At 40.6% G+C, this 20,784-nt stretch overlaps 1 protein-coding gene across 1 annotated transcript in view; it reads right to left on the bottom strand.

Moving 5' to 3' along the window:
* The window catches only part of USP6NL (USP6 N-terminal like), a 72,497-nt gene that overhangs the window by 25,483 nt on the left and 26,230 nt on the right, over nucleotides 1–20,784 (bottom strand). The window contains 4 exon segments of the mRNA XM_062609302.1: nucleotides 2,449–2,558; nucleotides 5,039–5,146; nucleotides 14,906–14,986; nucleotides 20,015–20,054. Coding sequence (XP_062465286.1) covers nucleotides 2,449–2,558; nucleotides 5,039–5,146; nucleotides 14,906–14,986; nucleotides 20,015–20,054 — 339 coding nt within the window.

Raw genomic sequence — 20,784 nt, 5'->3', positions numbered from 1 at the left:
AAAAAAATACCTGTAATACTTTGAGAAGGCAATGGCATCAGATCATCATTTTTACAGGCAAAGTGAAACACAGGATGGACTACATTTCAAACACAGATTTATTCTGAATGCCAGAACTTGAACCACCCCAGACCGGATTTCTGTGCTTGCAGAACACTAACAGCTGTTCCCAACTTCAAACAGAGACGTGGAAGAGTTGAAATGCACAGAGCAGCCACAAAGGTGTCTTAATCTTGGCAAACAAAGGCTGCTTTAGGTGACTGCTACTGCCAAAGTGAAGAAAAACACCACCAATTCTGACTCGACCTCCTATGCTCGGTCCTCCTGAGTGTACTGATCTCCAGGTACTTCAGAGGTGGAATTACAGAGAGCTTTCTGTAAAACCAATCTCATTTGGGAAGGCAGTAAGACTAAAAGCATAAAACCCAAACCAAACCAAAACTCTGCTCTTCTCAAAGTGGGACATCAAAGTAATGCCAGGGAGCTCTCATAATGAGTTTTTAAACTCACACCTACTTTTTGGGATCTGCTCAGGAGAGAATTTAGAAACCTGAATGCCGCCTTTTATCTATGACTACAAATGCTATTAAACTGCTGAGGTCTGCATGCTGTCCTTTCTCTGTCTGTCACTAACCGAATGTATAGAAACAGACATTAGCAGGTTAAATAATGAAAGCATAAGCCAAAACCTGACCGTTTTCTATTGGGAAGAAGATGCATACTTGGAGAATTGTACCAAAGCATCCAGGTTATGGCATTTTTTGTTGCCCTCTTGCAGAAGTGAAGCTTGGCTATTCTTCAGTAACCAGAGCAAAGTGTAGCCTCGGGACTAGACATTAAGCTGGAATCTTATTTTACAAGGACAAGCTGAAAGGTCCCAAATGTACACAGAAAGCTCCTATATCTTCAGCTGACCATATGAAACCGAACATAAGAGCTCAATCTCGTTCACAGTAAGATACATTAAATAATGGTAATTTCAGTACTATTTACACTAGGTGATACCACTAAAGACCTGTAAAAGAATGGAACTTCAAAGACACACAGTCTACTTAAAAGTCAAAGAAGCTATTGATTCACCCAGGGGACTTTTATTTCATGGCTATGTGAAATGATTCTGAATTTTTCATTGAGGCATCACTGGAAATGCATTAATATATGTCCACTAATACCAAGATCTATTCCAAGTGTGAAATTGCTTTAGGCTGCCAAAGGCTTTCCCGTGGATTCGGACGGCATTCTTACAACACAGCTGCAGGGGCTGGCGCTGGCTCTGCTTCTGTTAACCCCAAACTGAGGAGGTAGGAAGCTTCTGCTAACATCTAAAATGTGGGCATAAAAAATCACTGAGGCCCAGAAGCAACACAGTCATTTTTGCAGGGCACTGTGTCAGTACTGCTGAGAGGCACAGCACCTCAGATACAGATGGCACTTCTCAAATAGACATATATACACATAATGTGTGTCTGTGTGTATATATGTGTGTATATATATATGTACAGTATATATGCATGTATATATGTATACACACACACACAGAGTGGCTGCACAGAACAGCTCTCAGCTTGGGAATTTTTGCTTTGGACTCTATCCTGTGTTACACCCATCAGAGAAATTCCCCATATTTAGAATTTGTCCACAAAAGACCTAGAATAATACTCTAAGAAAACACTTGGTTTATTATCCATTAAAGTCCACAGATCTTTTGAGTATTACTTTTGGAAAATAGCTGACTACTGCAGAATGTGTCTTGGAAAGAAAAGGAGATTAAAAACTAAACTAATAGTCACAGAGGGGAAAAAATACCCTCTTCATCTCAGCAGGGTGCTGATGCTGCAAGCTAGCAACAATACTGATGTTTGTATCACCACTTACTTAATTTCTAAGCATTTTTAAAGCTGACAGCTGCCTAATATTCCTCATCCAAAACCAACAAACCAACAAGAATTTTGAAGGAATCCTAAAGTATTAAGGCCTACCTCTGTAGATAATTAAATACTGACATATAAAATACTCTTTTATTTGGTTGTCAATTAGCTACTAGGAGAAGAGGAATATAATATCCAAAGGAAGGCTAAAATCTATAAGCTATTAGGGATGCAAAGAGTTATTTTGTTTTTGAAAATAAATCTTCATTTATTAGTTTGGAGTTCCCATGCTTTAGTATTTACAATATCTAAGACTTCTTATTAAATATGAAACAAGAGGAGAACAGCTTAGAAATGGTTTTCTTCAGAATGCTACTGACTACCTCATAGTTAGGGGAAACTAGCTGAAGTGACTAGTTGGTTTTTGCAATAATAACAGCAGTCACACAATCATGTGTAGATAATCCTGCTCTGAAAGTCTGGAGCTTACATTCAATATGCTTGACCAGGTCAGAGAGGCTTGAGGCAGATCAGAAACCAGTTTTAAGGTAAGCAAAGTGAAACCTTTTAATTTACTTACTTAACCCCGTATCTGTCTCGAAACATGATGTGATCTCTGTATGTTCGATTTACATCAAGATCAATTTGCCTAATATCTGGTGAAGACCTTCGCGCGTGACACTTCAATTTCTGGGAAAACAGTAAAGAACACAAATTAAGTTTAAAAATGTGAACTGTAAAACAGCAGAAACCTGCCTGACTACAGCTATACTGAAGCATCTGCCATCTCATAATTTAAAACACTTACTGTAACAGCAAGTCCCAAAGTAAGAGTTTTAACTTCCAAAATACATATATACAGGTTCTGTGGAGTCAGAATTCACACAGTATAGATGTAAGAAGACCAAGCCCATAATACACATTTTTGTGGCACACCATTCACTACCTACATTCGAGGCTGTGTTTCAGCACTTCATATTTCTAATTGCCATTTCTCAGGTAGGGACATCACTGGAGAAAGACAGAAAGTGCATTTCACTACTCAGGCACAGGAACCTAAGATGTAAGTGCTCCAGACCACACTTTTAGCAAATGATTTAGTGTGGTTTTCATACTTTTCCTGCCTTTTTCTCTAAGCAGAAGTAATAGCTACAGAACTACCAGTTATTATCTAAGTATAGATAATGGACATTTCTCTAGTCATTTCCTCTGTCTTTCTGTTTTAATCTAATTCAGTTGTAGAATACCTCTACTTTAGCACTTGCTTTAACATTTTATAAGTAAATCCAATTTTGCAATTGAATACTTAGGAAGCCTGAACAGGTTAGATTGCCACCTTATATTTTGCACTTACAATAATCTTCTCTTGCCATACACTCATTCGTTCTCGTATCTGTCCCAAAAGTTGAGTTTGCCAGATACTTCTAACTGGATTCAACATGGTATTTTCAAAACATTACATCTTCATAGGCATTATTAGAGAATACCACTGACAATCTAACAGCTGAGCTCTACACATTCTGGTTGAAAAAAAACAAAAAGATTCAAAACCAAAACTAATTAAAACCCAACTAAGAAATACCAAAACTAAGAAAAACAAGGGATCAAGCAGGGAACAGTGACATTCATTCAGTCTGATGAATACAACCAGAAGCTTCAGACCTATCGGGAATGACTTGTAAATCACTGAACCAACTTTAGGAAATGGTAAAAATGGAGAGCAGTAAAATGAGCTTACTGCAAATAAACAAGCTAGAATAATATGGAATAAACGCTTTCTACTTCTCTATTTGAACTACAAACACTTCTTTGCTTTACATTGAGCACTAGATGGCATTCATCATTTCTGATGATGAATTCACCTATTTTAAAATGTTTCTGGTTTTATTCAGTATTCTATCCCACAACTACATCATTCAGCATGAACTCTGTTTTACCTCTCTTGGATCTGCTACTAATCTTACTTACGAAGTTAACAAAATACACTAGTCAAAGAGCAGCCTGTCAGACTAAAGAGAGAGAAATCTCTTAAAAGGAAGATTACAGATACCAAAATTTAGATAACACAATACCAACATCAATCTTCTTTCATGACTGTACAAGATCCCTTGGCTACTCAGACCCAGAGTCTCAGCTCCAAAAGAAAATGCCAAAGCCAGACAAGAAATGCATTTCCTTGTAACTCTGGATGTTACTTCTTTAAAAGGCAGTGAACAGTTAAATTCCTGCTTTAATTTAAACACTCTACAATATTAAATGACCTTTCTGTTAGCTAAACTCTCCCTGTAATCCTTCAGCAGACACACAATGAGGAAAAGACAGACTTTTAAGGGCTTTAATCCCCTTCTGCCTAACTTACTAGCCTGCACATGAACCTTATTCTCCACTCTTGGGTCTGAAATTGAGCTCTGATGGCCATCAGCTGTATTCACACTGACAGAAAAAGTAGTTATTAGAGAAAAACTTAGAGAAACATGACCACAGTAATTGAGAGGTTGCTGAATCGGGGTAAGGATGGGGACAGAGGGGTAACAGATTATTTTCTTTATATTCTAAGTAGGAGATACACTTAAGTGGTCAATTTATGCCTGTAGAATTTGGTGGAGTTAACAGCGTGTCACGACTTGCACCTCTGAGAATACAATTAAGTAACCAGACAGTGCTTTGTAACAGATACCTAAGCTTCACTTGCAGATGAGATGGTAGAAAGATAGCCAGCTTGTTCTGGCCTTTACAAGATTAAGGCACCAACCTCCATCCCCTCAGAATACTGAACTCCTCTCACTGGACCTCAGCTAACAAGGCACTTCCTTAATGGACCTTTCTCAAAGAGCTGCAGATTCGGAGGTTTCTCTTTTCTTACTGGGACAGGGTTGGGTTTTCTTATTTTGTTTTACTTTGCTTTTAGAAGGGGTTTTGCAAGTGCTTGAGGATGGGAAAAGAAATGGAAAGAAGATCAAATTAATTCTATGAATTGCAGAAAATCAGCTGGAAAAGTGCTGTTCAGTAAGTAGGCTTTTTCCTAGCTAAAACACACAGTAAATTTCAACACAATTTCTTATCCTTTCTTTTTCTTTTAACATCACATAACAATAAAAGCTTAATAAAGCCAGTATTCTTAGTATCTAGCATTTTTTGATTAGTATTAAGTGGAAAACCTACAAACTCACATTATAGAAGTCGTTCATTTCTTCTTTCATTTTAGGGATGTCAAGTAGTAAAGACCAGACTTGCCCTCTGAACTGCTGTGGGATTCCTTTATAAATTCTGCTATGAAACTGTAAAAATAAAAAAAACAAAAAACAAACAAATGTAAATGCAGTAAAATCTACAATGGCCTGAATAAAGGAAAAGTGACACATAACATGCAAGAGAGAGAAATACAAGTATATCAATTGTCCTAGCAAAGGGATGATCTGCTAGGGACAAAGTGTTCTCTGCCTTTTGAGGGATTGAAGCATCCAGTGGCATTATATGGGACACAAAGAAATGGACACACAGACCAACACATCATTCTGTGCAGGTTAAGCTTAGGAGCCAGGGCTTTCTCATGTAGAAGCAATCAAATTTGATACAATCAAAATTGTATCACCTCTGCTGAGAAGCACTTATTTACAAATATTGAAAAGACTACTCCAAATTTTGTAACTCGGACCCAAAAAATCAGGTTTTTTGGAACACAGTATTTCAGGACAAGCCACAGATAACTGGCTGTAACTACAAACTATTAATGGCAACAGCAAAAGGCAGTCAGCAATATCACAAAGCTTTAAAGATTACCAGTAAAAGAGGAAAAAAACCCAAAAGCATAACTGATTTTGAATTTGATTTAAAACAGTGTGCTGAAATGTAGGTATGCCCACCAACCAAACCTGAGACCACCAAAAACCCCAAGAGATGCCAATTCTAAAGTTAACAGATTCGAGATCATATTTCTCAACTATCAGGTTTTTAAATACATATTAAAACATTTCCACAAGCACAAGGTATAAAAGATAGCTGTAGAAAGTGTAGCTGAAACACAGCACAATCTACAAATGCTCCATGCAATTCTTAGCTGTGAAACAGAAAAAGAAATTCCCCATTCCTGACATATTCTGTTCTGACACATAAAGCTTGTATTAAAAATGGGTCATAAGGGGATAACTGAGTACCTGTGTGTAACTAGAGGTGTTATATAAACTATGAGTCTTGCCTCTGACATGCTGCTGCTCTGGCACTCGCATTCACTGGTTTGGTTCTTACTGGGCTTATCCGAAAAATCAGGAGCACTGACAGCTCTCTTCCTCAGTTCTACTCTGATTTGTATCTCTGTGCTGCAGCACTTAGGTGCACGAAGAGCCTCTAAACAGAGGAAGGTGGAGGAGATGTCTAAAGACTTGGCTTTACACAGTCAGGAGAGACTCAAGATAAGCAAAGCCTCAGGGCAACTGAATCCAAGTACTTCTAAAAACATGCCAAATAACATTCTCATCTTTCAGGAGACATGGCCAGGGGATCTTCTTTCACAAAAAAGTCCAGAGGAAGCCCACAGAGATGCTCCGAGGGCTGGAGAAGCTCTGCTCTGGAGGTAGGCTGAGAGAGGTTGGGTTTCTCAGCCTGGAGAAGAGAAGGCTCCAGGGAGACCTTACAGCAGCTCCAGTGCCTAAAAGGGCTGACAAGAAAGCTGGAGAGGAGCTTCTGACAATGGCATGTAGTGACAGGACAAGAAAAGAATGGCTTCAAGATGAAAGAAGGCAGATTTAGTTTAGGTATTAGGAAGAAGTTCTTTCCTATGAGGGTGCTGAGGCGCTGGCACAGGGTGCCCAGAGAAGCTGCGGCTGCCCCATCCCTGGCAGTGTTCAAGGCCAGGTTGGACACGGGCTTGGAGCAAGCTGCTCTAGTGGGAGGTGTCCCTGCCTGTGGCAGCAGTTGGAACTGGATGATCTTTAAGGTCCCTTCCAACCCAAATCAATCTGTCATTCTACGATTCTAGGTTTAAGAAAAGGAAAAACAGAGAACTCTAAGAAAGAAAACAAACTTTTCCAAAGTTCTGGTATTACCATTACTTTCATGATGGCACAGGGAAACAATTAGACTTAAAAGAACAAAAGACACACAACCCCTCCCAAACAATTTGTTCTTTGCATTTAATCTACAAGGAAAGCTAGACCTTCAAAATGTCAGTTGACAAAGGTATTACTTCCTTGTAACATTTATAAAAGTTGTGTTTGTACCATCAGAGATATTTTTAAAGAAATGTCAAAATAGAGATAGGATCCTTTTTCCTTTATCATGTATTTCACACACCCACTTTTGGAACATTAATGAACATTGCCTCCTGCTGTTTGGGATAGATCAGATCTTTGAAGGTGCCTTTACTGCCAGCAAAGATTCCTGTGTGGAATTTAGAATATGTAACTCTTACACAAGTAAGGTTAGAACTTTTTTTTCCTGTCACCTTTTCAAATGAATATTATAAACTTGAGTAAGTGCAGCAGCAATCCTGGAAGCTATCTACAAAGTAACTGGGATGATTCGGGGAGAATTCTGCTGCTTCAATATTATTAGAAATGCTAAAGGAGCAAGACTTCTAGAGTGAACACAGGTAAGTCAGTACAGTTTGTTCTGTAAGGATAAAGAACTACAGTGCAACAAAGCACCCTTCTCTACAGATGCATATCCAAGCTTCAGCTCACACAGAGAATTTCAGTGTCAAACCAGACACAAGGATAACTGCTTGTGAGAAAGAGGATAATTCTGCCTTTTGAAAGCCAAGTGACACCAGTCTCAGTGGAGTCATCGTGAGAAGACATTCCTGTCTCCTGGAAAGCAGCATAAACCAAATCTGAATTCTGAATAAATGTAGTTTTAGATCCTGCCCACTGGAGGGGGGTTGCAACTAGATGATCTTAAGGTCCTTTCCAACCCAAACTATTCTATGATTCTATGTTCCCATTGACATGTAGCTTAACTCCTCAGATCCATGGTACAACAACAGTGTACCTGGATAGCAAACATTTCTGCCAGTTAATTATGATTTTGTAACTCGTTTTCAAACATCTCCAACAACCATAAGGCTGTTAATGAGGAGAACTGGTTGAAGACCAGGTTGGAGGGGGTCTGGAGCAATCTGGTCCAGTAGAAGGTGTCCCTGCCTGTGGCAGGGGTTGGAACTGGAGGAGCTTTAAGGTCCCTTCCGACCCAAACCAGGCTGGGATTCTATGAAAAATAAATTCTCAAGCCAACTCTTGCTCTACATTAGTATTTTGGGAGGTCAGGTGGCCCTGCCTGAGAAGGGGCTGGACGAGATGGCTTCTGGAGGTCCCTTCCAACCCCAACCATCCTGTGATGCTGCATGATTCTGGGATTTTGTGAAAATGACACGGCTGTACTGTGTTCTGGGAACTGGGAGGAGGAGATGGGGACCAATACATGACAGCAACACTCCTTTCTGTTCATCATTCAGTCACCAGCCAGTTAAAAACATTATAAATGAGCAAACTATCAGCAGAATATCTTTACTGTAAGTATAAGAATGCTGCCCTCTGCTGTCTTTTATTTCCTTAAGTAATATAAGGTTCAAAACATGTTGAGAAATGCTGGCTTGGGTCTATACAATTGCAGAACCAGAATCTATTCTTCTGAATTTATAATTACTCACTCTGAATTAATAATGAAGAAGTAGAAAATTCAGCAAGTTACATTAGAATCATAGAACAGCTAGGGTTGGAAAGTATCATCTAGTTCCAACCCCCCTGCCGTGAGCAGGGACACCTCACACTAAACCATGTCACCCAAGGCTTTGTCCAACCTGGCCTTGAACACTGCCAGGGATGGAGCATTCACAACCTCCCTGGGCAACACATTCCAGTGCCTCACCACCCTAAAAGGAAAGAATTTCCTTCTTATATCCAATATAAACTCCCCCTGTTTAAGTTTTAACCCGTTACCCCTTGTCCTATCACTACAGTCCCTAATGAAGAGTCCCTCCCCAGCATCCCTATAGGCCCCCTTCAGATACTGGAAGGCTGCTATGAGGTCTCCACACAGCCTTCTCTTCTCCAGGCTGAACAGCCCCAACTTCCTCAGCCTGTCTTCATACAGGAGGTGCTCCAGCCCCGATCATCCTCGTGGCCTCCTCTGGACTTGTTCCAACAGTTCCATGTCCTTTTTATGTTGAGGACACCAGAACTGCACACAATGCTCCAGGTGAGGTCTCACAGGAGCAGAGCAGAGGGGCAGGATCACCTCCTTCGACCTGCTGGTCACGCTCCTCTTGATGCAGCCCAGGATACGGTTGGTTTCTGGGCTGCAAGCGCACACTGAAGCCGGCTCATGTTCATTTTCTCATCGACCAACACCCCCAAGTCCTTCTCCACAGGACTGCTCTCTGAATCTTCTCTGCCCAACCTGTAGCTGTGCCTGGGATTGCTCCAACCCAGCTGTAGGACCTTGCACTTGGCATGGTTAAACTCCATGAGGTTGGCATCAGCCCACCTCACAAGCGTGTCGAGGTCCCTCTGGATGGCATTCCTTCCCTCCAGGGTATCAACCGAACCACACAGCTCGGTGTCATCAGCAAACTTGCTGAGGGTGCACTCAATCCCACTGTCCATGTCAGCGACAAAGATGTTGAACAAGACCGGTCCCAACACCGATCCCTGAGGGACACCACTCGTTACTGGTCTCCAGACGGACATTGAGCCATTGACCACAACTCCTTGTGTGCGGCCATCCAGCCAGTTCTTTATCCACTGAGTGGTCCACCCATCAAATTGATGTCTCCGCAATTTAGAGACAAGGATGTCGTGTGGGACAGTGTTGAGCGCTTTGCAGAAGTCCAAACAAGTTCCTGGACAGGAAATGAGGCCACTATCACACAGTGTGAAGAGTAGGAATTGGCATTCCTACTGCTGCAAGATGTAAAACTGGTTTTCTTGAAAGTATGACTTTCTCAGTTATGTTAGGAAGCACAAGCACCAGAGGGACTCTGCCACCTCAAAAAGAATTAAAATCTGAAGCTCACAAGAAAGTATACTTATAATGAAAAGAAAGTATATTTACAAAGGTTGCTGCCTTTAGAGGTTCTTCAACTTCTGTGGGTTGCATAAAACAAAGAAGATGTGCAAATACAAGAGTTGCTCCATCTCATTCAGAAAAATCTCAGGAATGCCAAGAGGACTCTTCATTAAGGCTTTGTGTTCAGACTCCAGACTAAGTGGAGACTTGATTATTATATTCTGTGTGAATGCCAGAGCAGCTGGAAATTGCAGTTACCCTGATTGTCTCTCTTCTTCCTTTCCCTCTCAGTTTAGACAACTTCAATCACAGACAGATGAAGGCAGTGAGTGAAAGATGGAAACGCCTCGATGGAAAGACTCAAATGGGAATATAACATCTAACAGTTTTATTTAATCTTTCCTGAAAGTTATGATCATACTAAGCCAGGAAGCATTTACTGTCTGGTTGATTGTACCCTGGATTGTTAAGCAGTAAAATACAAATACAAAATAAAAGCATAAACTAGAGAAAGACCACAGTGGAACACAAACTTTGTTGCTCTGTGACACTCCCTGCATGAGAAAGGGCTGATAGAGAGATGAAAGCTCTGTTTTGACAAATATGAATCATACAAAGACACAAGGGCAGTTACTTCAGAGAGTAGTGTCTGTAAGAATCATGATGACCCTACTGAAAAGATGCCGAAATAATCATACAGGAATCAAGGAGTTTTAGACACAAAGGACTCAGGCAAAAACACCAGGAGGCCTGGATGGATGAACAAGGAGCTCCTGGACAAACTCCAACACAAAAAGGAAGCCCACAGAGGGTGGAAGCAAGGACAGGTAGCCTGAGAGGAACAGAATAAATTGTCTTAGCAGCCAGGGATCTGGATATGAAAGCTAAAGCCCTGGTAGACTTAAAGCTGGCCAGGGATGTCAAGAGCAGTAAGAAAAGCTTCTACATGTACGTCAGTGGTAAAATGAAGACTAGGGGAAATATGGGCCTTCTCTGAAGGTAGCAAGCAAACACTCCACAGGGAGGCAGGCCAAGGCAGGGACTGGAAGAATGAAGAACCTCCCACTGTAGGAGATATTGAAAAGAATGGGGAAGTGGTTGAGCTATTACCAACACCCCTTTTCTTTAATTAGGTTTAAGCTCAGAAGTTCTAATGGGGAAAGAGTGTGAAGCTCCTGGTACTCCCCTCTTCAGATATTCTGCAATAAGGATCAGGGGGGATGTAAACTGAAGCATCCCATACGCACACACACATCAGCGTGTTTATGTTTTTTCATTAATTCTCCCTGTGAAGTTATGACAGAAAAAGTAGGGAAGCAGCCTACAGGCAGCTCTGCAAGAGTATTAAATGAAAACTGTAGTTTGCAATTAAGCATAATGTCATCAAATGTATGGATTCACTTACAGTATGTGTACAGTATGAACAGATTTCTTCAAGCCAAAACTCTCTCAGTTGTATGTATGAAGTCTTAACTCCTATACTTTGTACATAACCTGCTCTATCCCTGGGACCACCATCTTCTCTGACTCTCCCTTGCTCTCTTGTTAGGAACACAATTATCTCTCAAGTATTCCATTCTCCAAAACCAAGCCATCACTACAATTATAATCTATAACCTTACAACAGTATTGCTGCAGTGTTCCCTTCAGTGCTGTTTCTAACCAGTGCTGATTTCAGGCGCAATCTAACTGCACAGAAACCATGCCAGTGTCAGCTGAAAGCAGGAGTCAGGAACTGTTTGTGCAACGACCACTTCTGTGCTTCAAGAAGGTGAGCATGGAAAGCTGGTGCATTCTTCCAACAAACTTTCAGATCAAAACTGTCTTGATCTGTGCGTTTTGTACAATCCTGAGAATAACACCTCGTTTTCCATACACAGCAGTGACAAATAATGTCTGACCTTCCACTGCGAGGAGGCTGATTCTTTACTCTGCATGTTCTGGTTCACTTACCACACCAGATGTGAGAAGGAAGAGGGAAAACACCCTTGTTTTTAAAGACTTGTGTGCACCACCAGTGTTCAACAATCAGTGGGAATTTTTCCTAGCCTCAAGCGCAGTTCATCCCCTTCACGAACATACTGAATTATTCCTGCCACTATTTATAGTTCAGCCTATAATTTGTTACATCAACTGAAACCCTTTCGGCTCAGCTGACCCGCTGTACCTTCTGCATGCTTGGTGAACAGAGGATTATTGAGTTAAGTCAGTGTATCATGGACTGACGTCACCCATGGCTGACGAGGAAGACCTCTACTGCTTAGACAACACGTAGCTATTGTGTCCCCTGAAAGATGTATTTAACATTCTCTGTACAAACAAAGTAGCTGTCACACAGGCTTTTTTATCATCTCTTTGACGTGGGAACATACTTGGTCTTCAAAATCACACAATCGCCACAGTAAAACAAAGCCACAAGTGTTCTGACCTCAAGCTTCTCCTCCCAGAGGAGATGATGGGACAGAAAGGATTATGATAAAAAATTAGGAAACATCTTATGCTTTTTCATGCATTCACTTGATATTTTAAGGAAAGGAATTTGCTAACTTCTTAGTTAGACCCTGAAAAACAACCACCACTGGCTTTGGTATTTTTAACAGAAGCAAAGAGCAAGATGTAGCTACTGGTCTAAGGTACTCCCCCTAAGGAGTAGGGGATATGGTGAGTAAATCTCTTCCTCTACCTGAACTGTAGTAGCTCAGTTCCCTGCTTATCAGGCTAACAAGCATTGTAGTCTCAATTTCTCCCTTTAAAGTTTTCTACTGTGCACAGATAACTTACTAAAACAAAAGGCTAGTAAGTGAGTAAGCTCACGCTGCAGGCCAGTCATCCAGGAGTAACCTAGGATGTAACAGCTGACCTCCAGTCCTCAGCAAAATACAGGTGGATCAGCAGCATCAGAAAATACCAACAGAAACCCCATCAGAAAATGCAAGTTTTAAGCCCTATTGAGGAGAAGAGGAATTTGAACTTTGCAACCGCATGTTCTGTGTGCGTTATCCCCCAAACGGCCACACGAACACTTACGAAAACCTTCCCAGAACAGTGTTGGGAATGCAGCCTCTCCAGCAAGCTTCTTCCCAGCTGAAACACCTCCATAATTTTACGATGGCCAAGACTATAACTTCAGCAAATAACTTCTTCACATGAAAATGCCTAGCTTTTAAAGCAAGTAAGAGCACTTAGCACTTAATGGCATACCTAACATAACCCACTGTTCACCATTACCCTCAGACCACTATTTGTTCTCTGAACAACATAAAAATACTTTTGTAACTAAAAATCCCCAAAGCAATTTAAGGATTATTATTAATGGGTAATTCACCTCCTTAAAATTCCCATGGAAAAAATCACTTTACTCTTTTTCTGTTTTGTTTCTAAAAGTCAAGAACTGCTGTAGCACTGCTGGGCATTGTTAAGTAGCTGCCTGCAGATTTCAGTTCTTTCATTTGATTTCAGAATAAAAAAGCCCACCAAGGTCTAAAATGTCCTATTCACAAACAGATTCCAGTTATAGCATCAACAAAAAAACTCCACTTCTTTTGAAGATGATGAATGCTGAGTTGCATATTATTCACATTTAAACCAGATTTATCCCAAAGGGGACAGGACACGGAATGGCTTCCTGTACTTTTTACCCTCTACATTACTCAGTACAACTCTCCTTTTAACAAAATAACCAGGTATCTTGAGATATCCTAATATATCTGTGCTGGCAAGCATGATAATTTAAATATCTCTCTATATATAGAAATTTAAATTATATGCCCCATGTTACAACATGTTACTTGGAGAGTTACTCAAGGCGGTTTTCACTGATCCATGCTGCAACCTATCCTAGGCCCTCCAGTAAACCTGGGATGCAAAAAAGGAGGAAAATAAGAGGGCAGAAAGTTGGAAACCATAGAAGAGAAGATCAGTAATAAAAGGCCTCGTAGATCTTAGTAAGATGCCATCACTAACTCAAAGGAGTAACAGTAAATTTGAACATTAATCATTAATATAAAGGAATAAAGAAAAGGTAAAGTTAAAATTCAAAACCCTTGAAAGGGGATTTATGACTCCTGAAGACCTCAACTATACTCATTTAAAGGTGGCCCCTCAATTTTTAACTCTTTCACGTTCCCAAAGCCTAAATCAAAAACAACTTCCAGCTCTCTGCAAGACAACACAAGCAGGTCTGACACTTTTTCTGCTCCCCAGATTAGTTTGCAGACATGAATACTTGCAGCACTGTCTGCAGTTCTGGTGTCCTCAACATAAGGAGGACATGGAACTGTTGGAACAAGTCCAGAGGAGGCCACAAGGATGATCAGGGGACTGGAACACATCCTTCTGTATGAAAACAGGCTAAGAAAGTTGGGGCTGTTCAGCCTGGAGAAGAGAAGGCTGCGTGGAGATCTCAGAGCAGCTGCCAGTGTCTGAAGAGGGCTACAAGGATGCTGGAGAGGGACTCTTCATTAGGGACTGTAGTGACAGGCCAAGGGGTGATGGGTTCAAAATGAAACAGCAGAAGTTCAGGTTAGATCTAAGGAAGAAGTTCTTCCCTGTGATGGTGCTGAGGCACTGGAACAGGTTGCCCAAAGCAGTAGTAAATGCTCCATCCTTGGCAGTGCTCAAGGCCAGACTGGACTCAGCCTTGGGCAACATGGTCTGGTGTGAGGTGTCCTTGACCGTGGCAGGGGGGTTGGAACTGGATGAGCTTAAGGTCCTTTCCAACCCAAACCATTCTATGATTCTGTGCTGTGTGATCCCAGTTCCCACAGTCCAAGCACAAAGCAGTGCAGCACAGAATTATCACCATTAATATGTTAAGAGAGCCCACGCATTATTGCCCTTAGAAATTCCTTGCATTTGACTACCAGTTTTGTTGGGTTATTATGTATTACTGCATTTTGGAAAAATAGAAAGCTTTTCGCTTTCAGTGTGGGGTGTTGCAGGCCTTTTTTTCCAGATCTCATAAACAGAGAATCTAATTTAAGGTTATACATTCATTCAGATGTGACAGCTAATGAAAAAAGCACACATAACTTTACCTTGTCACTGTTCTTGTATTTTTCCCAGCTTTTCAGCATCTTCACCCATTTTGTAGTCCTTTCAATTTCAAGGTGCTTTTGCTGAAAAGAAATGAGAAGTTTTTACTTTTCCAAAATGAATACATTTCAAATTATGATTTTCTAAAACTATTGAAAGTTGAGCATAGCATCATCAACTCTTCATGCCGTCATCTAAGAACAGCAACAAGGAGTAACACTGGTTCACTTAAAACAGCCAATCCAAAATCAAGCAGAAACCCTTGTTTTCAGCTCTATGTAAGGAACTGTATTTTGTAAGAAAAGTTTATCTACGAGATTTATAAAAGTTTCTTCTCCTACACATTTTAGGCAAGTACAAGAACCTGCAATTTGTTTTTCTACTTGGTAAATTTTCAGTGATCACACAAAACATCCCTACTTAAAAAGCACAAAGAACACAAACAAAAACAAGTGGATGCAAGAGCAACGGTGCAGGAGCAGAAGTGGGAACAAGCTCTGATTCTGGGTATTAAGAGCAAGAAAGCCTTGCTGCACTTCTCATCCTTGGCTTGCTACATTTTTCCTAAGTGGCTCCGTATCCAATGTCAAGGGTTTCTTCTAAAGGTAAGATCTACTTGCTTAAATTCTATTACTGACAAGAGGGTTTCAGCAACAAGGTGATAAAATGAGAAATCAAACCAAAACGAACTCCATCTTCTCAAGATAAATACTTATATTAAGTAGTATAACAAGTAACATAATAAAAATGTGAATTCTACACGTTACTTATATTATAGATAGTTTTGAAAGCACAGGACAACCTTACTGCCTTAAAGGCCATCCTGCCTATGAAAACCTTGCTACAGCTGCCATCAATTTCTTGAACTTGGGAACCAAAAAAACTTGATAAGAAGCTTTTTAGTGTGTATTTCACATGCTGTAAAGTAGGTTAGGTGTCTCTGATTATATATATTATATATATGATTTTATAATTATCTAATTATATATAATTAGATATATATTATATATTACAAAGTTAACTATTAATTGTATTTTTAATTTTCTTTTAAAATTACACTTTTCAACTCTTTTTTGGAGCTGAGGATCCACACTGAAAAAGCTAAAGCAGAAAAATGTACATGTGTGGCTATTGCCTTCTCTTCAGAGATGAATACAAACAGAGGGCTTTGTAAAGGACAGCTTCCCTCTACATCCAACTTCAAATCCAAGGTTTAATCAAGACAGAAAAGACATTCTGTTTCATATGTTTAGTGATGCAACCTGGTAATAATGTAAGAATTTAATTTCAAAGCTCTGCAGGATACTGAAAACTTATTAATACTTCCATTAAGTATTCATTAAATCAACTTGCATCTGAAATGTTGGGGAAAAATAGAAAAGAAAATTACTACTATTGTTGCAATAGAATTCTAACTTTACTTCCAGCTTTTGCTCATCAGAACTGGTATATTCTTTCTGGGGTAACAATGCAACAAAATAGGCAAAGGAATCCTTTAATCCAGGAGCCCAAAGCCTTGCACTTGCAGAAATACAGCTTGATAGAATCATAGAATAGTTAGGATTGGAAAGGACCTTAAGATCATCCAGTTCCAACCCCCCTGCCATGGGCAGGGACACCTCACACTAAATCGTATCACCCAAGGCTCTGTCCAACCTGGCCTTGAATACTGCCAGGGATGGAGCATTCACAACCTCCCTGGGCAACCCATTCCAGTGCCTCACTACTCTTAACAGGAAAGAATTTCTTCCTTATATCCAATCTAAACTTCCCCTGTTTCAGTTTCAACCCGTTACCCCTTGTCCTATCACTACAGCCCCTAATGAAGAGTCCCTCTCCAGCATTCCTATAGGCCCCCTTCAGATACTGGAAGGCTGCTATGAGGTCTCCACGCAGCCTTCTCTTCTCCAGGCTGAATAGCCCCAGCTTCCTCAGCCTGTCTTCATACAAGAGGTGCTCCAGCTTGATGACTGCTGCGGTCCAGCCCAACCACAATTCAGTCCACGAAGTGTCCTGGAAATACGCTAGTTTAGGGTTTTTAAGTTGTTCTTATTTGAATCCAACTGACGGGAGCCTGACACAAACTTATGGGGAAAGAAGTGCCTGTACTCTTTCAACCTTAACTTATCTAACTATTCATGCTGCAATCAACTGCCCACATTCTTGTTCAGGTTCCATGCCATGTATGGTAATAGCTCAGCCACTTACCTATTATTTAATTAAAACACTTTTCTTAAGAGTTAGGTTAAAGGGGACCTGTGGAAAAACTACCAAAACCTGCTGCTTCCAGATTTCACAAGTTTCACAACACTGTGATTCTCCCCCACACTCACAACCTCTCCAAGAAATAAGCCCTTTTAACATCTCTTCAAGCGGATGTTCTCCAGGCATAGTTTACATTGCAGGAATAACACTGGTATCAAGCCAGGAAAGGTCTCTGCCCTCAACATGTTGTTCAAATAATCTGCAAGAAAAATAAAACCCGATCGGCTCCCCCAGTCTTTTTGTTTGTATGTTTGATCTGCTTTCAAGGGTTTTGTTCTTTCGAGACAGCAGATCACTTCATTTGTAGGTTTGTTCAAGCTTTTAAGTCTTCTGTGTCAATTTATCCTAGTTCTCAAGTGATGATACTGTAGTCAAAATAGCAATTATTTCTGTGCTCAGTGGCTGAAAACTTCTAGCTAGTTTATGTTCACTTTCATGTCTAACAGATGCAACACTGGAACCATGGACAGATCTAACACAGCTCATTGCAGAGCAGAGTGATGCTGCTGCTGCTCTTTCAGGCAAGTTCCATGTAGCTGTCACCAAAAAAAGAATAAATCCATTTATTTACCTTCTGAGTGCATTTTACACTTTGAAGCAATTTTGCCACTGGCAATAACAGAATCCCCAACTGAAGCAAAGAAGGCTTCTTTCACCTGTGTCAGTAAATAATATGCTACTGAAAGCATGAAGTTGGGTTGGCAAGCATCCATCTTCCGTGCAGCACTCTATCCTCTTGGAGATCAAGTGTGCTGGAGGTAAGGCTTAATGCAATGCTTTAGCAGAAGCCTCAGACAAAACCAGAACTCACTGAACTGTTCCCTAGAGAATTTGTAATAAAGTAAACCAAAGAAAACCAAACAAACTGAAAATTACCTACAAAACATTTCATAGCCCTTCAACAACAGAGTCACACACAGATTCAAGATTTCCTAAGGTCAGTTCTGTCTGCTTGTCTCCTCTAGCTGATATTTCCTCCCCTTGTTTTACCTCAAATGTGCTGGATGGTTAACCTAAAGGGTAAGTTATCCATGATGCAGGACAACAATTCAATGCATTTAAGTCACCAAGCACCCAGCAGGGTAATGAAGCACCAAAACTGCCTTGCATTCACTGTAATAATGGTTATTCTAGAAGTATTGCACATGGAAATACACAAGCAGAAAACCCATCTTAAACCCTTTACACTACAGGGTACATGAAGAACGGAGATTCAGAATTCACAAGGACACAACAATTCTTTACAGAAGGGGCAAACTAAATGAAAACACCGCTTAGGAATATCTTTAAAAATTCAGAAGTAAGGCAAAAGGAAAGCATAAAGAGTTCTGCCAAGTAAATGCCTTTAAAATATATTGCACAGAAAGCTTTTAGTCTTAGCCTACGTTAACATGACACATGAATTACCCTGTTAGTGGTATCTTGAACATTGTAAATATTCAAACACAGCTGACAGAAGGCAGATAAACCTCAAACCAGCAGAGGTCAGGGCATCACCAGGAGTAGAGCCAGGAGCCTAACACGGGAGTGTCACTGCATGATTACAAAACAGCACCAGATTTGCACTTTAACATTGATTCAATAAATACAGTTTCTATGCTGACATTTTGTCTGAGACAGCACAAATAAAATATGAGACAGAGAACTGAGACACTATTTTCCCCCCAGTAATTTAAGGCTACCTACAAAGACACGGTGAATCAGAGCTTTAGTACACATACACCACAGTAACTGCAAGCTGTCTAATGTATGCTCATAGACTCACCCCCTGCTGCATCCTTCTGATGGAAATGAAATTCTATGCACACTCACTATGTTATTAAATGTAATGAAACATCACAGGAAAACCAACTATTTCAGGCTGAGTACACAGAAACACACAAGAACCAAGGCAAAACAAAAGGGACTCAGAAGTTCCCTTCCTTTATGAGAAGTGTTTCTTACCAGTCCTATAATGAAGCTCCAAATAACTCATTTTCAGAAGCGCTCCTACTCAACACCCAGGGAGCTGGGCTGCCTTGAAACAAGTCATTCCATCCCTCTTCCATGCCCTCTACTGATTTGTGCAGCCAAAAGAACTAACTGATCATACAGAAGATCAATATGGGACAAACAAGAATAATCTGATCTGGTCTTGGATATAACTACAGGGCTGACAGACCAAGGAGAAATACCAATAGTAACTAGGCCCAGACAAGTAGAAATTCAGCTCCAGATAATTTCAATAAAAAGCTTTCCACGTTCCCAAAGCATCAGATCCCAAACTTCTCCTCCAACACCCTCCAGCAGCAGCAGGATTTTTGGACTAGGGCCTGCACCAGCTGCTGCCAGGTCTTGCATGTCCATAGTATACGTGTCAAGGGTCATTAAGTTTCAGTGGCAGCCGGGATATTTGCCACCATTTCCCAAAGCAGAAAAGCGTGCTTCACTGCTCAGGGGACAGCCACCTACACGTCAGCATCAAAGCCACCACCTCACTTGGACAGTCCAGCCAGCCAGCACAGCTGGTGACAGCTCACAGCACAGAGACAATAGCTCCCTCAGGACAGAGCTGGGTGTGCTCTCTTCAGGAGCTCCATTTCCTTTACTAGATCATATGATGGGTGAGGAAAACTCACGTCTCATTCCAGCTAGTACCTCTAAGCTTGTGCAGGCCCCAAGGGATCTGTGGGTGAGTTAACATGGCCTTGAGGACCACAATCCTTACAGGATTCTGAACATGCTTCTTTGGGAATGCAAATCACTAAATGCTTCATCTCCTCATTTCATAGGGATTTGTGTGAAGAGAGTCATAAACCTGTAAACGTTCACTTCCTAGTCAAAAAGCTGGATGCCACTGGACCTACCTTTTCTGCCGCTGCATCATGGACAGGAAGCTCCTGTGGACTGAAAACAAAGATGGAATTCACATTACTCTTGGGTCATCTTGGCACAAAATCATTTCTGTATAGGTCTTACAAGTAATCATTTACAGTAGCAACATGTAGTAATGAACAAATAAGAATTCAGATCTTTAGGGAACTAAGACAATGAGACACAGGAGCCCCTGGGATTTGTTTTGGAGACACAGTGAAACTCACAATATTCAGAACTAGAACTATTTCAATCTTAAACCTTCTAAATCAAAGCAGTTGCACAGCTTCAAAAGACAAGGACTTAAAAGAAAGTCTATTTTCTTCTTTTGGAAAAGCACCCTGTGCTGTACTACTGAACTGAAACCTAAGTGGTATTTTTGTTGTGTTTATTAAACCATACTACTGAAACACCCCTAAAATGGTTTCCTCCTTTACTACTGTGCCCTGTGCAAGGCACTGAGACTTTGCTTGACTTAATTTCCATATTCTCAAAACTCTACAAAACTTACTCTCAGTAACAGGGAGAATATGGCAGATGTTTTATTAACATTTAAAAATACATTCCTTTCACTTCTTATCCTAACGCTAAAAAGGCAGGTTATGAATTGAAACCTTGAAAAGCAGCCATTGAACAGAGACATTTCCCAGCTTTGTATTATTCTGTTCCATTCTGAGGGCTCCAATTTCTGTTTTTCTTATCAAAGAAACTTTTCTTAGCAGAAGTAACCAGACCATTTTGATGCCCAATCAGGCTGCCTTCC

Source organism: Pezoporus occidentalis, unplaced genomic scaffold, assembly GCF_034315485.1.
Source record: "Pezoporus occidentalis ecotype Australia unplaced genomic scaffold, CSIRO_AGI_Poc_V1 ctg136, whole genome shotgun sequence".
Taxonomy (NCBI): Eukaryota; Metazoa; Chordata; class Aves; order Psittaciformes; family Psittacidae; genus Pezoporus; species Pezoporus occidentalis.
Note: the sequence above shows the minus strand (reverse complement) of the source record. Positions and strands in the feature narration are given on the sequence as shown.